Raw genomic sequence first — 21,260 nt, 5'->3', positions numbered from 1 at the left:
AGCAAACTTCTTCCCTAAAGACTAAGGAAAAGATTTCTGCTCATATTCCCCAAGTTTACTAGACAATACATAGTACAGGTCTCCTAATCAGACCCTTCTGTGTGTCCTTTCCTGAGCACAAGGGTCAGATTCTAAGGAGGCATTCAGAGATCATCAGTCAACGGATTTGTTGATTGGGCAAACAATCAACAACCTGATATTACTCACTGTTTTTCAGGCATGGAAAAAAATTATTTCACATAAAATGAACTAACTGCATTGCCTCATACAACATTCTGGTATCAGTCTTTTAAATCAGATACTGTTTCCAGATTATTGTTTATATAATTTGGGAGGCTTCATTTAAAACTGAGTGCCACACTGTCGGCATAAACGTGTAACTTCTAAAATTGTTATCTATGAAAGACAAACACTACAGTCAGCCTAAGACATGCCAGTACCGCACAACATGATGAAGAGTGCTAGCATTTACCCAGTAAAGTCACAACTCTGAAACCTTTAGGGGAAACAAACACCATAAGAGGAAGTGAAACAAGCAGTGCTGCGAAAACCAGATTCTGAAACTTGGAAGTATCATTAACTCAAAGTTGTGTACAAAGTTATGTACTCAAAAGTATTGTACTTGAATAGAATGCAAATAATTGTATGCAGGAGAAAACAGACCCTTGTATTACTGATGTCATAGAATACACTTGAGATGCCCACACAGCTGAATCTTGCTAAAAATACTTAACTCTGGCTTATGTACCTGCTCTTTGACATTTGAAAGATCCAGTGTGTAGTTCAGGGCAGTTTTAGCAGCTTTGTAGGGTTCCCATGCTTCTGCTAGATTTACAGTGATACCCATGTAAATGCTAATAACCTAGGATTGGAAACAGAAAACAAGAAGTTGCATTTATATTTCTCTTAAGAAAAAGACATACTTAGCAATAGGAGTACAAAGTGATATGCTTTCTATGTAGATGAGATATATAGGGTATAAATATGAGGTAACAAAACTTTTTTTGTAGCTGTACTTCTTACTCCACCATCTTTGGAAATCAAGGTGTAAGACGACTTTGAAATAAAAGCCACACAGTTAATCAGAGGCTTAGTTCTGAAAACCAGCTGACAGTTCTTTCAGTCACTATGTCCTTGGCCTCTATTTTTTTTCCTCATGAACGCAAGACTTCTTTTTCATTTCCATGATGCTATGCAGAACATGGACAAAAAAGCAACTTGGGAAATGACTGGGGGAGGCGGGGCGGGGGAAGGAGGAAATTATTTTAATAAATCCTACTCCCAAGAATGCCCAAAGGACCAAACTAAAATGTCATCCATCTTCTGTGGTGAACACAGAAGAAAATTATGATTCCAAGCTGCGATTTTTAAGGACCAAAGAGAAACTGACTTCAGACTCTTAGCCAAGTTTAAGTGTGATTAAAAATACAGAATTGCGGTTGACTTACTGGTGTTTTAAAGACACTTTATTAAAAATGGAAGCCTTGGGTTACTGACAGTTGAAGGATATACAGAGCTGTGGTATTATGAGCTTCATCACTATTAACCCAATATTCCTCCATCGAGGAGTGATCACATCTAAAAGAACACTGTCAGCCTTTGAGCTCTTCTGACAGTCTCAAAAAGGAAGCCAGTAAAGGCGAATGGGACACCGGTCTGCTGATATTAGGATCCCCCTCATATTGTTGAAGTGAAGCTCATTATGTCAGTTCCTCAAAGGCTATGCTTCAACTGCTAACAATCATTTGAAACCAGCCTAAGGGTCAAGTATTCTGTATAATGCAGCTAACTCATCCATACCTGATCACAAGACGACAGGTATTGTCTTAAAATATCAGTTTGTACTACAAAGTCAAATGAATAAAAATGCTAGCATAAATAATAAAAAAAAAATCACAATGCCAAGTTCTCATTTCTAAAATAAGCTTGCAGTTTTTCAGAAACTGAAGGGTTCTAGTATCTATTAAAATAGCCAGCTGTTACAGTCTCTTCCCTCCCTTCTTCACTGTTCCACTTATGGTACAGAAGAATACAATTTGAAACCAAGAGAGATACATGAATTAATTTATAGTTTCTTTGTTAAGTTTGTTTCCCTTTGGTATAGCCTAGCTGGGAACTGTATTGTTACATGACAGCCTATTTCTGTAGCATTTTTTTTGAATACTACGACTTCTGGAAGGAAATCCTAAATCTCAGTACTGAGACATGTAGTAATTCCATTTTGATCACTGCATCTGAAAAGGTCTGTAGAATTGCACAGTGATAGGTTTTGCTTCTAAGTTACTTGGACAATGGCATAGAATGAATCCTTAAACAAGTTTCCAAACAACGGGGGAGGATTTGCTGGAGAGCAAGACTGTCATCCAGAGCATTCCCGACCAGCTGTTAGAATTCACCAGCAGAAATCACATGAAGTTCAAGAATGATAAATACAAGTCCTTTATGCGGAACAAAACCAAACCCTTGGAATAGCACAATCTCACTGCCTGTGTAACAATTCTCCAGAAAGGGACCTAAGTGTCCCAGTGGACAAACTGAACAGGAACCAGACATGCAGCCTTATAACAACAAAGAGTAACCATCCAGTGGGCTATGCCAGCCAGATTGTCACCAGCAGACTGAGGAAAGTGATTACTTCCATCTAGTCAGCCCTCATGAGGTCTTATGAGTAATGTGTCCAGATTTAGGCTTCTCAGTAGGAGACAGACACAGACAAACTGGAATGAATCTAATAGTCACTAAGACACTTATGGGGACTCACTATGGAAGCAGAGGCTCTGACAGCTGGGTTTACTTAAGCTGGAAGAAAGATGACTAAGGGATCTGACTGTGGTCTTCTGCTACCTAAAAGGAAGTTATGAATAAGACAGAGCCAACCCATCTCAGAGGTGCACAGGGAAAAGACAAGAGGCAACAGTCACAAGCTACAAGGAAAATTCTGGTTGTATAGAAGAAAGAAATTCTTCACCATCAGAATGATTAAGCACAGACACCGGTGTCCACAGAGACTGTAGATTCTTCATTTTAAATACTTTAAAAAGTAACTGGACAAGGCCTGAGCAGCCTGATTGAACTTTGAAGTTGGCCCTGCTTTGAGGAGAAGGCTGGACTAGAAGATGCCTGTAATACCTTCCAGCCTACATTCTCCTATGAGTCACTTTACCATGACGGTATTAGAGTGTAGTTGATTTAAACATTTAAGATGATAATTGATACTTTCAAAGGATAGTCTTCCATGCTTATCCAGAAGGTTTGCTTCACTCTGAACAAATAAAAATTTCCACAGAGAAGAATCTATTCTAGTTTTAAGACATAATGCATACTGTAAAAATAAGCTAAATTGTTCCTGTAACATTAAATCCAGGGAACAGTTTTAAAACAGAATTAATTTTTACCCAATTGTCTGGAAAGTATTTATCCACTATCTCTCTCATTTTTGCTTGCTGAGTGTGAAGAATAGAAGGGTCAAAATACAGTATCACATAGAGCATAGCAGCCTGAGTAGCCAGGGCAGTGCTGCGGTGTTCTGGTAATGGATATGCTGAAACCTAGAAAAAGGGAAAAACCAAAACTGAACATAATATAATGCAACATAACCCACCTGAAAATATTACAGAAAGTACAGAATATAGAAACCAGGAGGCAAGGAGTATATTTAGATAAGCTGGACATGCTTACACATGCAGCATATTTACCAGACACACTTCCTGGAATATAAAGTTGACCATGTAGATGTCTGCTAAAACTTTAACAGGCTATAGTAAGATTTTACTCTGCTGTAAATAGTCAAAGGAAGAATGAACCAAAGAGCTTCAGATGAGCTCAAAGGAGAAGAGCTAAATAAGTATTTTATAAGGACTAGGTATGTTTAGTTCATCTCCGATAGAAACAAGGATTAATTTAATCAAAGTAAAAGGGAATTAGGATGCAGATAATTATTCACCAATTCCATGTACCAGAAAGATAAAAAAAATTTAAATTATCAACTGAATTTTCATTTTAAAAATACATGATAATGTATTAAAAGACCTCCATACTAACAAAAACACTGGCATCAAAATCATACATTGGTATCATACAATCTCAACATTGCTAAAGGAAAACAGTTCTCTTTTTATTTAGTAACATCCTATTTTTCTTTAATTTTGATTGGTTATTTTATTAGGTTAAATTTTCAGACTAGTATGAAAATTCAGGTTTCTGCCCGCTACCATGACGAATAAGCTGCAATTATCAAAGGAGATAACACCTCAGATATGACATGATTTAGTAAAACAAGCTGTATTCAGTTTGGGTTGAGCTAAAAATTTCTACCCTACTTTTCGTACTACATTTGGAGAAAGTACATTGGTTACAAACATGCTTTGTATAGAAACATTAATGCTTTTCATTATCAAATGATTACTACAAAATAGAGACTAAATTTGCAATATTATTTTAATGCAAAGGCAATAAACCAATGTATAAAAGAGGACAAGTAATTTTGATACAAAGTATCAGCTGATTTTAGTAAGATTTCTAGATTAAGTATTTCACAAGAGCAGTCTCACAAACACTTCCATTTCCTATGAGAGACAAATTATGTCATAAAATGGGTTCCCTTCATAACTTACTAAGTTATCTTTTGTCAGTGTCTAGAATTTTACACAGCTTAAAAAAATTCCTACAGTAAAGTACCTGAGAAGGCTTATTTTCCCTCTTGAAAGTCATTATGTCTGTCCATAATATGAAAGTGTTTTTTGTAAGGTCCCTAGTCTTTAAAGTACTACTCCTGCCTAAAGAATTTAAGCCTTTATTTCATATTATCATTCATTAAATGTGGAATTCTGGTTTCCTGCATCTATAAATTGTTTCAGTTAGCCAGGACTTACTGAAAGAGCGCCAGTAATTACAGAAATGATTGCTTGTCCATGCTAAAGATGGAAACCTGCTCAAAAGCAAATGCTTTGTTAAAGATCTCTCAAAGCAGTCATATTAGAAGAGACTGTAAATATAGTAGCCATAACTCATACTTTGCTTCCATTTTTCTTTTCCTTTATTAACACAATTCTCATAGTTAATAGCTGTGATATTAGTGTTCCTTTTCAAACACATTGTCTACCAAGCGATGATAAAACTCTTCGCTGTAACTAAAAGAATGGGAAACTCCGAAGAAATTAAGTTATTACAAGTGGCCAATCATTAATGATTTAAAGACATCAAACATTTTTTTTTTTTAATGCAAGGTTGGCCAAACACTGGAGCAGGTTGCCCAGAGAGGTTCTGCAGTCTGCACCTCTGGAGATACTCAAAACTCAGCTGGACTCAGTCCTGGGCAACCTGCTCCAGCTGCCTCTGCCTGAGCCAGAGGGTTGGGCTGTGGGTAGGTGTCTCAAGAAGTCCTTTCCAACCTCTGATTTTGTGATTTATTTTTTTCTGGACTGCATGGTTGAATAACTAAGCTGTGAAACCATTTCACATTCACATTTAGGTCCCCCTTTTATCTCACAGTAACTTACCTGGTTATAAATGTCATCAGACCGTAAACGGCCAATAACCATGCTAATGAATGTTTCACTTATGGGTACCCTGCTGAAGTAACTCTCAGGGTAGTTTGGAGGTCTTTTAGCTCCAGGTTGGCTCGAGTATCCAGTGCTTCGAAGCAATTTACAGATATCATCTAAATTGGAATCAGCAGAGGACCGGGCTGCACTGTTTTACAAAAGACAGGAAAACACACCATTGAACTGTATGACCTAACCATTTCCTCTTCTCCTTGCCCTTGTAACCATGCCTTTCTTCCAGGAAAATGATCAGATACTAATGTCTGGAAGATTTTTTTGTTGTTTACTCCATGAATATAATGTTCACCATATTACAGGAGGACATGGATAAGTGTCCATACTGGAATCCCAGATAAGCACACAAAGCACAAACAGAAAAATGAACTTCACTCAGGAAGAGAAACAGAAAAAAATGACTATATTCAGAGGGGGAGTTTTGTTCTGGGTTGTTGTTTTTTTTCCTCTCCATTCTGAATTCCTTTTGTTGATCCACTTCTGCATTCCAGAGTTAAGGAATCCTCTCTCGTTATACACTGAGAGGCATAAACATAGCCAAAGCAGCACAGGAACCAGATACCCTCCTTTTTTATATGTGTGAAAGGATTTGCACTGATACCCTTTAAGACTCCAACTGTCATACAATGATGCTGTTAACCTACCCTGGAAAACTCACTATTGATTTGACTAATCAAGCAGTGTAACTACTAGAGGTCTAACTTGCAACGTATTTGTCATCTAGATACTCAGGACCTTGCTTGCACATTGGGAAACCTGTGATAGTCTCATAGCTGGCTTTGCACGATTAAAGCTTTAGCTGAAAGCTTGCCAGCGGACTTCAAATTTCTGTTGTGACAGCATGAGAAATCTATTGCTTCAGTTTTTCAGCTAGACCTGCAAACACAGCTAAAGCAAGGAGTTCTACTGATATTGAGAGCTCTGCTGAAATGCGTCTATCCGTATATAGTCAGTTGATCAAAAAGGTGTCAATATTGTCTTTTACCTTAATTCAATAACCTAGTTAACTGAATAAACTGCCTGTTACATCCTTTCAGCCTTGAGTGCTTCTGCATATCAATATACATTACCTATATCTGTAGTAGGAAACCAACATTCTTTCTCTGACTTCTCCTTCAATCTTTTGGTCAATGACCAATAGCATGACTCCATATAAATAGAGTGCTTCACACTGTTTGGAAAGAAAGAATGAAGGAAGGAAATGACATAAACACAACTTTGTAGTAACATTTAAAGACAAATGTGTTGGCAAACTAATCCAATATCAACTGTATAGTCAATACAATATGAAACGTGCCAGGCTGTAGAATCCTGGTCTTTGTCCTCCTGCAAGCGAGTCATAGCATTTCCATGCATTTGGTAAACTTAAATCTTTGTCTAGTTTGGCACTAAACTAGTTGGTTCATTTTCTGTTACAAAACTTTTCAATACTTACTAGAAGCTGTTTTCCATCTTCATTAAGGAGGACCGTTTCTAACGTTTGCTGAATGTAAATTCCTTCATTGAGGTCATCTAAGTATCTAGGAATCATAACAAAGAGTTGGTCACTGACTATTTTGCTCTCTAATCATCTGTCCTCAGAACTCAATTCGTCAATTTTCTCTGAAAGTCAACAGAAACATTAGAACACTTCCCTAGTACAAGTAGCATGGAGCTTTTCAGACAAAGAAGAGATGCTCTACTATGAAACCCGAGGCTGGAAATCCTAGCTAAAGCCAACCAGCTGGCAAAAGCCTTCTTCCATATCTTGATGGCCTTTGCAAAAGCAACTAGAAGATACTTTGTAACTTACAGCTAACACGCTCTTAATCTTCTTATGGATGGATAACAGCCTGAGAGTACCGAGAAGGCTTCCACTCCAGAATTTAGTAAAACTGTCATATTTTCAAATTACCTCAAAAACATCTACTGGAAGTACCATAAATTGATGTCTACTGCAATTTGGAAGGCAGAGCTAGAAACAGTGTTTATCTTGATTAACAGACAATTTCTTCCTATTAAAGTATTTTCCGGTAACACTGCTTCTTAATAAGTAATGTTAAACGTATTTTTTTTCATTAATCTGTTCATATAAGATCAATAACAAAACCAATTCTTATGCTCAAGATTCTCTGGAACTTTTTCTTAAGAGTATTTTATGAACCTTTTAATTGTTTTTTACAGGTAAGAGTAGCAAACTTGAGAATATGGCAACTCCACTGAAAAATCAAGTTCAGGAAAACAATGCCCATCAAAGTTAAAGAAAAAAAACCCTACCTGATATTCTGTTTTGCAAGACCACAAAAAACTTTGTTTAATAACATGGAGCCTCCTTTTATTAAAAAAAAATAATCTTTGAGACAATCTCCAAGATGAAGAAGGAAAACTGGCTCTAGCTTGCAATTGAGGAAATGAAATTGAGAGGTTAAATGTTTTCAAGTCACATACTAAGCTGGTAAGCAACAGTAGGCGTAAAAGTGTTCACTCCAGCAATCCAAGTTTCCAAGTGCACATGAATATGCTTCAATAGCAAGTGTATTGGGCCTCTAAGAAAAAAGCTTCTCATTGTTAAGACTAAACAGTAACCCACTCTTTAAGAAAATCCACATGTATTTAAGATACCATACCTGTTTAAATCTACAATATATTTGTGTACACTCTGAAAAGCTAGATAAAATCTCGTCAAAATTTCAATGTTGTTTTCACGAAATTCTTCATCTAAATCCAGTAACTCAGGTTTGGCTTCCAGTTTGCCTTCACATGTCTCAGGCCCCTAAGAAAAGAATTTCATCTTTAGAGACAGTATTTGACTTTGATGTCTAGGACATCAGTAGGACACAGAACATGTACAACCCCCACCATGCGCACAACACCAGAATTAACATTTCTTACTAAAACAAGGATCTGTAGTTTTCCAGTCTACTTTATGATGAACACTCATTACCTAAAGATGAGTTTTAGACTTTGTTAGAATCTGCAATGATTTTAAATATGATTTATCCTATGTAACCAATGGAAAATATTAGTTAATGCTTTCAGTAAAGCCCCAATGCACCTGAAGCCACTGTGTGCTTTTTGTAGTGCTGTCTCCCTGCTGGAATTTTTTCCTTTACACATTTGATCTGATTGATTTCTGAGACAGAAATCATAACATTGAGGCCTCAGAAAGCTTAGTACTCTCTCATACATTTAAACTACTTGAAAGTATTAGACCTGGTTTTGTTTAGACTCTGGATCTAGCTCAGCACTAGTCCCCCAAATTAATGCAGAAACTATGTCATTTCCCTCAACCATAAGGGAAAAAAGGTTGGGATAAAGAGCTCAAATTCCTTTAAAGCAAAGTTAAACATTTCTAACCATTTTCCACTGTCAACATTTCTCATAACTCATAATTTAGTCTTACCATCACCATCTAAATGAAAAAGCCGTTAATGTTTAATTGAAAACACTGTTAGCGTCATTCCACAGATCACTTATGACAGCATGAGATCATGGCTTAAATAGATTTAGTTAAGATAAAAATAGCTTAAAGTTAAAATAAAATATTAAGCTAGTTTTGTGTGGTTTTGAAAATGCTCTTCTGCTTCTCTTTGTACAAAATACCTACATAAAACAAAGGATGAAAGCAGGCTGCTTCATCCATCACCAAAGTGCCTATGAAGTTTAAATGCATAAAGAGCCTGAATTTTCAAAAGCTCAAATCTCTTCTCATTCAGTAAGAATCATAAATACAGAAATGCTGCATTCGCAGTGAAAATAACTGTAAATTCACTAATCTCTGCTTTATAAGTATGTCTTTTATGGGTTTTGGGGTGATTACTCTGGAAAGCAGCAACACTGTGATGCTTAACATTCCAAAATCTTACAGTTTTAAGGATAATTGTATTTCTCACCAATTATACCTATTTGCTTGCTTTTAAATTTTAAGTTTTCAAGTAATCTGTGTAGAAAAGGACTTCTAACAAGCACTTAGATCTCAATGTATCTGGGAAATCATTTGTGCTTAGGGTTTTCAGTGTCCAAGGCTCACAGCTGCTGCTTGAAATTTACAACTCTTACTACACCCCCCACTCCCCGTCCCCTGCTTTACTATTAACACTTCTTGTATTGTACAATCCAGATAAAGTCAGATTAGGTAGTCTCTGTAGTTCCTTCTTAATCATGCTAAAGAATGAGAGAGGGAAATAGGTACTGCAAGAAGCTTAATTTTGTAAGGGAAATAAGGGCACTATTCTTTAATTGTTTATTCAGCACATGACAAGCCCAGTGAATGAACAATGACAGTACTGTCAAACAGGAAAGCAGAAAGCAGTTTTCATGGCTGCAAAGAATAAGCTACAGATAACCAAAGGAAGATGGGCATACTGCCCACAGTACTGCTCCAATGGAAAACAACCAGCTGCACAGGCTCAGAACTTGCTGGTGAAAGTATAATTTAATGTTCCTGCAGGAAATTATAGTAGTAGTAATAATAATAAACAACGGCCCACAGAATCCAATACTCAAGTTTTATATAATCAGTATCCATCAAAGTTCACAGGCCAGATGACTCATCAAACATTTTGAAAGATGTAGCCCAGATCGCTCTTGAACGCACTTAGAACTGCCACCCCCTTCTTGCCCTGATACCCTCAGCGCAGGTACTGTTTATACTTCTGCCTAGGGGTTGAAGCACAGGATGTTCCCTACACTGTTTCTGCTCAGGCTCACTGAAATGAGTAAGGTGAGGCTGAGTATGATCATCAGTAGCATATAAAACACGAGACAGCCCAGAAGCAGAACGTTAGCATGCAAGTGTATCTCAATTGCTAGCTTAGTTTGGTGAATTTCTGGTAAACACTAAACAAGTAAGAAGTCATGGAAGTCAATTCTGACGAATGGTAGTAATAAGCACAATACTCAGGAATGGCTGTTTCATAACCTGAAGCATCCTCATGCAGCACAGCAAGCCTTTAAGGAGAAGTTTAACAACAGAACTATTTACCTTAAAATAACTGAAATCAAATATAATATCCCCGTACTTCTGTTGATCAGCCTTGTCCTTTAGCCTGAAAACACCAGGAATAAATTCAGAAAGTCTCAAAAGTTCTGCAATGATGGCATTTCCACAGGAGACAATCCGAAGAATTGCCTGACCACAGAGATTGTTTTCAGCTAGAAAATCCACCATTGTGGAGCTGGATGTGACAGAGCAGCAGACCTGCCGTCAGATTCTGATCATCAGTCTTTAGGTTATTTGAAGAAGAAACTCTGATGAGAAAACTAGCTGTGCCATTAATAACCTGTAAAAACAAAACCACACACATTGAGTGCTACATATTCACATTTTTGATAGTGTAACCTATGTGTGTCTTTAAGCACGTTCTCACATGTTTCAGTTTATGAAATCTAAATTATGTACAGCTTTGTAAAATTAAAAAATGCACTGAATTAATCTCCAGCACATACACTGGGTTTAACTCGGTCACCTGTGTGACCAGGCAAGGAAAGCATGACCTTTTGCACCAGAAAAATTCAGAACTACTGAAGAATGGAATTATCACAAATACGGAAGCAATTGAACCCATACAAAGACATGGCAGCAAAGAAAGCAAAAACATGTTACAAGATGTGTTTATAATAGCGTCTTTAAAAATACAAAGTGATTGTAACAGGTTTTAGCTACAAGGAAAATCTTTGTGGCAAGGGGAAATGATAGAGCTCTGTTCCTTTCTTTATTGCTGAAGGGTTTGCTTTTGTGCTGTGGCTTGTGGCTGCATTTCCTGGTCATAGTTGCATTTATGGACGCGTTTCCTGCAAGGTTCGGAGGGCAGCACCGCGAAAAATAAGCTCTGACGTTTAGAAACCACTTATGGAAAGTTATGAGCTGGCTCGACTTTTCACCAAATCCCCTTCCAAACCACTGAGGTAAATTCAGGAGGAAAGCTGCCCCCTGACGGGGCCGGGAGCCCGGCCCGGCCGCCAGGCGAGGTGCGGGGCGACAGGCTGTCCCCCGCAGGGCCCAGCGGGCACCCGCAGCGGACTCTGAACCGCGTCCCACCCCCGCCAGCCACCGGGCCGTGCGGACGCTGCCGCCCCGCTCCCCGCCAGCGCCCGCCCTCCCTCCCGCTCCCAGCGCCGCCTCGGGGCGCCCGCCGCCCCGCTCCCCCCGGCCAGCGGCCTCTCCGCCACCCCCGCTCGGCCGCGCTCACCTCTGCCCCGCCACGGAGCGCGGTGGGGGCGGCGAGGGGGTGGTCGGCTCCCGCCAAGCGCCGGCGGGCGGGGCGGGCGGCCGCAGCGAGCCGCGGCGGCAGGCGAGGCGCAGGCGGCGGGAGGCCGGGAGGGAGGCCGAGCCCTCCCGTCACGTGACAGCGGCGTCACGTGGCGCGGCGCCGGCTGATGAGGCCGTTCCGCCCGCCCCGCGCCCAGCCCGCTCCTGCTGCCGAGGCCGCCGGCGTGGGGCCGCCTCCGGGCCGCGGTGGCTGGCACTAGGTGAGCGGCTGTCCCCTTCCCTGCCGGCGGGGTGAGGGCAGCGCTCTCCCGGCCGAGGGAGCGGAGGGAGGGGTGCGAGGCCGTTGCCCTCCGTGCGTGGCTGAGCGGGGGCGCGGTGGGGGGTAAGGTGGGGGGCTGGGAGAGCGGCACTTGCAGCGTGGGGGGCTCTGCCCCCAAGCTTTGGAGCAGGGAAGGGGCATCTCCCCGTCATAGGTGGTCACCGAGTGTATCTAGAGGGTGGGCACTAATCCTGGCACTCAGTGGGCGCTTGTCACCTGTGGGTCTTGTGTTACAAGTTACAAAGGAACTGAAAAAAGTTACTTGTCTCATAGTTTGGGGTGTTGAAGCATAGAGAAATCGCGTCAGTTGCTCAAATCTTTAAAACGAGCGGCAGAATACAAACTGATTTGCATTTGCTGGTTAGCAAACCTGCCTGGACTACTCGATCACTTGGATTGTAAGAAAAACCCCTGTCTTGGCAGTCACGCTTGCTCTTCTTTTCAACTCTGATTTTGCTGGTTGTATTTTCCAGACGTGAGGGGGGTGGGAGTTGCAAAAATGTGAAGTCCTTCATTGATGCACCCATTGGAGACCTTCCTCACAAGAAATCGCACCTTAAAACCACTGCTGTAAAACCAGTTCCAGTGAGGAATGTTGCTTTTCCTCTTAAGGCAGAATGGACAGCTGCTAGATGAAGTTGAAGAATTCAGTTGGAAAATACAAGAGTGAAATCTTTGCTTGGGATCATAAACAGTTTCTAAAGAAAAAATAATCTTTTGGTGGTTTTGGTTTTTTTTTTTAAATATTTATCCCAAAGTACTTAAATTACTTTTCAAAAGACAGATTGAGATTAAACTACCAACATGATAGTATGATTTACTATTGTAAACAGTAACTTCTGTTCCTGTATAGTTTGCTCACTGCTTCCATAAACGTCAAGAGAACGAAGAAGCCTTTTTAACTTTTCTCTATTTTTTTCAGATTCCTGCCTTTCACAGTGTGTATCTGTGAAATTTCCAAAAGAACAGCAGGCTTTCTCAGTGAGTGAGATTTGCCGTGTTCAAGAAGGGAATTAGGTTCTCCGTGTAAACTCTGATACATTAAATGGGCCCAGAAAGATAGAGCTGCTAAAATAATTTTATGTGGATATTTAATAGGGTACATCTGGATCAAAGAGGTTCTATACAAACAGTCTTGCTAAGATGGCAAACAGGTGCTTTAAAAAAAAAGTTAAATAGTGTAACAGGTGACAGCATTTGTTACTAAATCTTCAAGAGCATCCTTTTCCTTTCAGGGAGTTTTGTAAGGAGCTTTTTCCTTGTCTTCTGTTGTCAGTCTGACAGCCTCTAAAGATCTTTCAAGATAGAAACACTTCTTTTGGCAGGGAGAGCACGAGCTGACATAACTGGACCGTTTTTGAAGGCCACTGCCGCCTCTGTGGCAAGACGCACCTTTAGAAGGGGATAGAGAGGAAGGCAGTTTGTATGTAATTCAGAAGTTCAAATTGCAGTGAACTTGAGCTGTTGTTAAAATGTTGGAATGGTGTCATAAAAGTTGGTCTTGAGAGGCCAAGCACATTTTTTGGATGGAAAAAAAAAAAGATAACAAAATAAAACATTAGAACAGAAGAGAGTGTGACAGCAGACATTCATGTCTTATAGCCTGCACAATATTCATGAGGAATGTGGCAATGATCAGGTTTGGGTGCACACAAGATGTAGTTCTGGAATCCCCGGAAAAGTAGTAGAGGGAGATACAGCCTTAAGTATGCAAAGCTTGGGCAAAGCTTTATCCTTTCTATTTAGATATTTTCCAGACTTCTGTGGGATTATAGCTTGTCAGAGGCTGTTGTTGATAGAAGTCATCTCCTTGTTATTTTCTGTATGATTCAGATAAAACTGGTATACTCCACATTTGGTTGGGGATTCCATTCTCTACCTCCCCCAAAATGATCTCAGTATAGTCCTTGAACATACCAGTTATTCTTTACATGGACTAATGCAGTATTTTTGTTTATCCAAGACTTTTGTTAGGATTTTTTTGTGTGTGAACAACTGTGTATCTAAAGCAGAGTGGAATTCTTCTTATCTTCTGCAACTTGAAGTTAAAAATTCTGTATGAAGTTCGTGTTTGTTATAATAGCTACACGTTGTCCGAGTGAATTGTGGTAAAGCATGAAGAAGGAAGAGCAGAAGTTTGAATTTCTGAGAAGGAACCAGCTGATGTGAACAGTGTGGATAGGCACAGCATAAGCAAACTCACTTGAAGGTTGTATTAATGACAAAGGAGAAGCAGTTAATCCCTGCAAGGCTGTAGGTTGTGGGTCTGTAGCGGAAAGGAAGATGGTGGTAAAGAACAATGTGATGCCTGTGCCACTCTTGTTCTACTAATGGAGCATTGGTACTAAAAGTCTGTAGCATCTTTGGGGGAAGTAGGCAGCATTTGTAAGGTGGGCTTTTGTTTAAAAGTGGTTCTAGATGTTATACTGTTAAGGACATTCGTAGAAGAGTGGCCCTTTGTTAGATTAGATTATTTTTTTTCCCAAGGGCCCGCTGTTGAGACAGGGTTGTAGCTGGTGAGGCTGAATTGGATGCGAGAAGTCACATTTCTTTCTAGCCTAATTGGTAATACGCCTAGAAAACACAGACAAGTTTTTGCGCATGTGGACTTCTTTAGATCTCAAATAGAGCAGTAATTTTCAAGCGAACATAATCATTGAATTTGAACCTCATTGTGGTTTAGCAATAAGAATAAGCAGATGAAAGCTGCAAGTTGCTTTTTGTGCTGCAGTTTTGCTTAATATTGAGTAAGAGGTGAATTGAAAACCTCTGGTGAATTGCAGTTCAACTGAAATGACTGACATCCTGGGAGCTAAGATTTCATCTTTGCTTTCTGGTGTTTCAGTGGTTCTGTTGACTAGTGGTTAGCTACCTATACTTCTGTTTTCTCTCCCAAATTCTTTGTGTGTAAACTGCATTCAGAATGTTGTGTCTGTTACTTCTAGAGCAACGATTTCAAGATGCCAGGTGGTGCAAGAATCTCATTGAACTTTATGGATTCCTCTCTTTCATCTTTGAAAAACTGCCAGTCTTACATAAATACTGGAATGGATATTGCTACTCATGTTGCCCTTGACCTTGTGGAAAATTTCAGTAAGTATATTCTCTCTTCTATTACATCTTGAATTTGACAGATGAGTCCTAGGCCTACCTATTTTGACTTAGTTACTGGCAATATCTATCTTCATTGTAGGAACTGTAGCTCTTCTGGCTAGACCAAGGTGTTTTTACTCCAGTCACTTCATTGTCTTAAATGATAAATTCAGTGAAAATGTGAATACCAGGTGAACATTGTCCTGGCTTTTGTAACACTCAAGACTAATTGCATTCCAGTGGTTGTTACCCTACAGCTTTGTGAAAACTTTTAAGGTTGCTGAGTGAGATGGAGAAGGCCTCTTAAGTGGGTGAATAAAATGATTTTTCATTCTAATACTGCTTCTTTGTGTGTGCTTTATTTGATGGTTAGGGCAAGATATATTGAAATAATGCTAATGATTTTGAGTACAAAGCTTGAGCTGCCTGTTAGGGGATGCAGTTTTTTTAAATGCTGCCTCTTCTCTGCTGAAAATCAGGCCCTTCTACGGTCCTTCAGTTTGGACGTTTGCAAAATGGTTTACCTTAAATCTGTAATTGCTTCTAACAGTTTTGTCATTGTTATTTCACAAACAGGTGCACTGCAAAGCTGCTTTTCAAAGACAAACATGAGGCATCCCATTTCTGTGATCTTAGATCTGTGATAATTTTTTCACTAGGAAAAAAGAAAAACTTCAAAGCTCCAAAACCCTGGTAGTTTTCATGAGTGGAGAATGAGAATCCTCTGAAACAAGTTTTACTGTTCATTATAAATCTTGTACTCAACTAAGCCAAGGGCTTATGTACAATCAAGATTAATGCTTTTCTCTGTCTATTGTGATGATTTTCTGTCCTTTGACCCTTTTTCCATACTGCCATCAGACACAATTGACATGTCATTTCTAGCAGGGCAGAGGAAATGGAAAGCTTGTCTGAACGGTCAACTGGGGATTCTGTTTGAGGTAAAGTGGTATAACCAGTTCTGTTTCCTCTGCTTTTGCACTCATCATCTCTCCTACTTTGCTATAAGTAATACATGGAAATACACTGAATGTACTGAATTCTTTCAGTCCCAAGATTGCAGAATGATCCACAGAAATTAGTTATTTGTACAAAAGTTGAAAGCTTTGATTAATTTCACCTTTCAGTAGAAGCCCCTGCTGCATTCCCATTTGGAGAGGTGAAAGGCAACTTAAGCTCCACTGTGCAGGTCTGCATCTGTGAGTCTGTGCAACTCCTAGTAAATGTTGTTATCCTACTTGCTTACCTGCTTCTGACACATTAATCTTTAATTGCAACCTTGAAGTTTTTTTGTCCATTCCCTTCAGTAACCGAAGGACCATATTTAGCATTCTGTTCTGAGATGAGGAGGGTATTCTTCATGGGATACCCATGGTCGTTGTTACAGTCAAGTTATGTCATGTGGCTGGGAAAGAGCTCCTAGACCATAACACTCATTTTAGTTTAGCAGGGGCAGCTTTCCTGTAGAGTCGTAGAATTATCAAGGACAGCCTTTTAACATAGTCCATCTCATTGCTCTATGGAAAAGGTATTCCAGACTTGCATTTGTAGTTTATACCTTTTGCATCTGATACTACAGTGTTACCTTTTTACTTATAATAGTTGTCGTCTTTGCTCCTACATTTTTCCTTGCAGAGGTATGTACATCTGTACATGGAACAAACAAATGAGTGAAGTTCCTCACTTTTACAGGGTTTTGTTTTCACTCCCCTGACTACTACACTTCAGGTTCTAATGTTCCTTACACAATGCCATTGGGAAAGATACAGGGTTTCTGTGGCATGACATACTTCTGGTAAACAAATACTTTTGGTGTTTTAGAATTAGCATTATCTGATCTGCCATACTTGATTGTTCAGCTCTTGCCTCCAATTCATACGCGGCAATTTCTATTTCTAGAATTGTTACTCATCTGTCCTACTTTGCCTTCATGTTCCGAAGCAAAATATCAATTTAATTTTGAGCCACTGTTAGATAATGTGTTTCTGCATTCTTGTTCCTGTCCCATTTGCAATTTGTTTAAATTTCCTTTACAAAACTTAACTGTCCAGCTTCTGGTAGGTTTCATTGCCAGGCTTCGTAGAAGAAAGAATTCTATTGTGGCTGTTATTTTACAAGCACTCTTTCTGTGAAGGTGTTTGTTCCTTTGGGCTTTCTTTTTGGACAGTGCTGGTTTTGGGAAGTAGTACCAAAAATTTTCATAGTAAGTGCACAAGAAAAGTTACGTTTACATCTGAAGATAAGTAACGGAAATCACAGGCAAAGTTAGGGCAGTAAGCAATGTCTGTTTCTTCTCTTAATTGCTGTTCTCCACAAGCCCAATCCTGAAAACATTTACTGATAATCATGTTTATCAAATAGTACAGAGCAGTGGTTGCTGGACTGGGTACTGTTTAATGCAGTATCATGGAGGGACTTCCTGTAAACATATCTGATAGTAAGTTAGACCAAAAGATCTATTGGGATCACTTTTCCCTACTTTCTTAGGCATGCCAGTGTGTTTTTGTTGTGTGGTTTTTGTGTTTGGTTGTTTGGTTTTTTTTAACAATTAAACAGCGATTTGTGAAAGAACTTGTGTGTGATTTTTATCACTTCAGAGCTCTAGTAAAGCAGAGAAATACGAATTCATACATTTAAGGTTTTTTTGACACGTGTAAAGGGTTGTTACGGTAAGCCAATTGTGTGGGTGTTTCTTGGTTCAGTGAAAATCACTGCCTGCATAATTAGTCCTTTAGGGCTAGAACACGCTTTTCGCTTTCAGATGTGGAGAACGATATGAAGAACGCTTCTAAAGGATGTAAAAAGAAAACGGTTTGGTGTTTTCAGCGCTTTTTGTATTCACGTCAGTTACGGAACAGCCGCAGGATTGTTCGGGTGAAGTGAAAATCAAAGCTCACTAGGGGGCAGAAGAAGATAGGAAGCAAGCAGGGCTGCCACTTCAGTTACAAAAAGCATTGACGTTCTGGAAACTGGCCTCTTTACCTGTCGGTTGATCTGGCCATGATCCCTGAGTAGCCTAAAGTCCTCCCCAGGTACACCATACGGAGAACAAAGAACTCTTACGCCGGTTATATAGAAGCTATAAGATCCTCTCAGAATGATTTTGAATTTAAGCTTTGTAAACAGATGGTGGTAGTGGTATGTGGAAGAGGGAATAAAATTACTTGGCTGGTTGTGAAACCAGAGGGCTGCCGATAGGAAGATGTGCCAGACTTGTGGGCAGGTATTGGATCAGGATATTCCATGATCTATAGGAACCTCATAACCTATAGTTACTTTTCTTCAGGTATCTCAGATGCTTTGCGAACACTGGCTAAGCCCCTCAACTCTCTGGGAGGTAAATAATAGTTACAGGGATTACGTACTTCACTACCACTGGAATGAAACTCTTTTAAGTAATAATAGTTGCCATATAGAAGTATGGTAACTGCTCATAATCCAAAACAGAAAAATAAAATTTCTTCCAACTGACTGAAACAACTGAGAAAACTTCATTAGAGAAGATGGATAGAGGTTTTTGAGTTCAATGGCAGGAACAACAGATTAAATTGCTTACTCATGAATAAATACAACAATAGATCTTTCATGCCTTTATTTTGATATTATGCTTGAAAGTTTCAGACTAAGTCAAACACTGGGTTTATATTTCAACTGTAATTTCATATGGAGAATGCCGCCTATTGAATGGAGACTATCCTTTCTCTCCACAGCTTAACTCCTTTTAGGAAGCTACCATCTACCTACTGGCTTGCTTCAGTCCTGCCTAAGTAGAATTTATCTGTTTCTGGGTAAAGGCAGCATGGCTGCAAGCCAGTGCACATACTGATTCTATCATTGATTACTGTGCCTACTGTTCATTGCTGTACTGCTGTAGTTAAATTTATTCTGTTTTAAGAGCCCTGTGTGCATCTATTCATTATATTTGGGAAAATGAACACTTGTTTTTCATAGTTAACTTACATGAGGCCATTGCTTTCTGGCAATAATGGCAGAGACTTTTAGTTTGAATACTGTTGTCAGGTTTGGGGGATGTTTTTTTTTTTCTCCTACACATTAATTGTGCTCAGAACTTCCCATTAACTTGGTATTTTTCCCTATAGCTTTTGACTTTCTATTCTGGAAAGATAAAGTAATCTCACTGGACACAGCTATTCTGAGGAGTATAAACAACTGTTAGAGAAATTGACAGGGAAAGAAGGGTTCAATTAAATAATTAAACATTGTAGGTCTGCAATAAATAGTGTTCAGAGAAATCTAGAAAAGTGGGGGAATGAGTTTTGGGAATATAAATCGCGATTCAGATGACTTTGAAGATCTAAAGATTTATAGCTTCTCATCACATGGTCCTGCATTGTGAAATGTAGGACAGAATGTACCAGTTAATTTAATTCCCCATGACCTTGAATGAGTTCATTTTACTACTTTCTGCAAAATAATAATACTAATAAAAACAATGCTTCCCTATTTCAAATGAATAATGAAAAGAGTTAATACCCAATATTTCTAGGCAGACTCCCATTCATCTCTACTTACGCATACAGTTCTCATGATATCTGTTTGCAGTCCTCAACAGTAAATTTAAAATTATTCCTGTCCATTTAAGCTTTATTTAATGCTGTGAGATATTTTGGGAATCCTAGTGAGAGATAATATGGAGGTATAGATTTTTTTATATGAAATTGTAAATAACAACAGACCTCACATGAAGAAGTCAAAAGGAAAATATTTCACAGTAGAATTATAACATTCTGAAATGTCTGTGAGGCCTTTAATGATATAAAGACTCAGAATCTGTTGCCAGCTTTGTACTACCTCCCCTTTCTTTTGTGCCTTCTAGCATCTTGTTCACTGCTGCTGCACTCTGGAGATAAATCTTAAGTTAGCTCTAACCACAGTGATTCCCAAGTCTCTTTCCTCTAAGGAATCCACTGTTCACAGTGTGCCGTGAGGATGAGATACTGTAAGGTTCATTGCAAAAATTGCACTTAACCGAGTCTTAATTTCAACAGTGATTCTATTGCTTAGTCTACTAATACATTTATGTCCATTTTGTTCTAGTCCTGTATAGATTTATGAAAATAAATTACTAGTGTTAAATACTCAGGTCAGGCAATGCTCAGATATGATTTCTAGCAAAATAAGGCAGTTTCTGTTAACAACTGTTAATTTAGGTGAAGAATAATTTTAATGCATCTGATCCTGAAAAGCTTTTATTTTTCAGGTAACTTTGTTGATGTCCATGAAATTAAATTGTCATTTAAGACCTCCCTGTCTATTGACAATCTACAGATTTACAGCACTGAGCATCTTTATGGCGTTGTGTTGTGAGCATGTGCTGGCAAAGAGCCAAAATTTTAAAAGATCCTGTAAGGGATTAAGAATCAGTATCTAATGGCAAAAACTAGTTTCAACACACTGAATGTCAAAGGGAAATGGCCAATTTAAAAGCTCATTTTACTTAATGAGTTAAAAAGAAAGGTAAGTTTTATGTCCAGCTCAGTTTTTCTGCTGATTATCTTTAGATACTGACATTGTCTAGAGGTCGTACTTTTTTGTTCTTTCAAGAATACTACTGTGGTATAGAAACATCTTAAAATGTTACTATATAAAAAACACGTAAGCAGAAAAACAGGCTGCGCACAGTTGGTTTCAGTATTCCTCCCTGTGCTCAAAACAGTCTTGGATGTTCTGTGGCCCAGCCTAGCACAACACTGAGGGAAATGACACATTGAAATTCTTGAGCCATCCACCAACTTTCAGAGTGGTCTGTATTTTTTAAAGCTTAAGGACATGCTTCTATCCTTTGCTGAATTTGAGTCCTAATTGATAGGTGAATTTGATGGTGACGCTGTTTGCAATCAGTTATAAAGCAAGTAAATCGTCTAAATTCTACTATAATTTGCATCTTACTGAATTTAGCCTCAATCTGTTTTTAAGCTTTAGTAGTGTGATTGAAAAAAGAATTCACTAAGTCAGTACTTGTTTGTCAATGTCTCTCAGTTGCGATGCTCTTCGTATTGAACTTTAAGCCCCATATTGCCACCTCTGCACACTAAGAAACGGCTGTTCGCACTACTAATTTAACTTCCCTTAGTTGCTG

General features: G+C 39.0%; 2 protein-coding genes across 5 annotated transcripts in view; one reads left to right on the top strand and one right to left on the bottom strand.

The window, feature by feature from the left end:
- WASHC5 (WASH complex subunit 5) overlaps window positions 1-11,870 on the bottom strand; it is a 28,700-nt gene extending 16,830 nt beyond the window's left edge. Inside the window, exons 1-8 of the mRNA XM_055703840.1 lie at window positions 11,729-11,870; window positions 10,522-10,819; window positions 8,165-8,310; window positions 6,994-7,078; window positions 6,629-6,729; window positions 5,499-5,691; window positions 3,396-3,548; window positions 749-862 (exon numbers count right to left, since the gene is read on the bottom strand). Coding sequence (XP_055559815.1) covers window positions 749-862; window positions 3,396-3,548; window positions 5,499-5,691; window positions 6,629-6,729; window positions 6,994-7,078; window positions 8,165-8,310; window positions 10,522-10,707 — 978 coding nt within the window. The 5' untranslated portion in view covers window positions 10,708-10,819; window positions 11,729-11,870. The remainder of the gene's footprint in view (window positions 1-748; window positions 863-3,395; window positions 3,549-5,498; window positions 5,692-6,628; window positions 6,730-6,993; window positions 7,079-8,164; window positions 8,311-10,521; window positions 10,820-11,728) is intronic.
- Window positions 11,871-11,872: 2 nt separating this feature from the next.
- NSMCE2 (NSE2 (MMS21) homolog, SMC5-SMC6 complex SUMO ligase) overlaps window positions 11,873-21,260 on the top strand; it is a 136,133-nt gene continuing 126,745 nt past the window's right edge. The window contains exons 1-3 of one of the 4 annotated variants that reach the window (XM_055703843.1): window positions 11,910-12,008; window positions 12,541-12,790; window positions 15,013-15,160. In XM_055703843.1, coding sequence (XP_055559818.1) covers window positions 15,028-15,160 — 133 coding nt within the window. In that variant the 5' untranslated portion in view covers window positions 11,910-12,008; window positions 12,541-12,790; window positions 15,013-15,027. Of the gene's footprint in view, window positions 12,009-12,540; window positions 12,791-12,837; window positions 13,049-15,012; window positions 15,161-21,260 lie in introns of those variants that run through there. The other 3 variants (XM_055703841.1, XM_055703844.1, XM_027805885.2) reach the window with 3 other exon arrangements.

The sequence above is a fragment of the Falco cherrug genome, chromosome 3 (assembly GCF_023634085.1).
Source record: "Falco cherrug isolate bFalChe1 chromosome 3, bFalChe1.pri, whole genome shotgun sequence".
Lineage (NCBI taxonomy): Eukaryota > Metazoa > Chordata > Aves > Falconiformes > Falconidae > Falco > Falco cherrug.
Note: the sequence above shows the minus strand (reverse complement) of the source record. Positions and strands in the feature narration are given on the sequence as shown.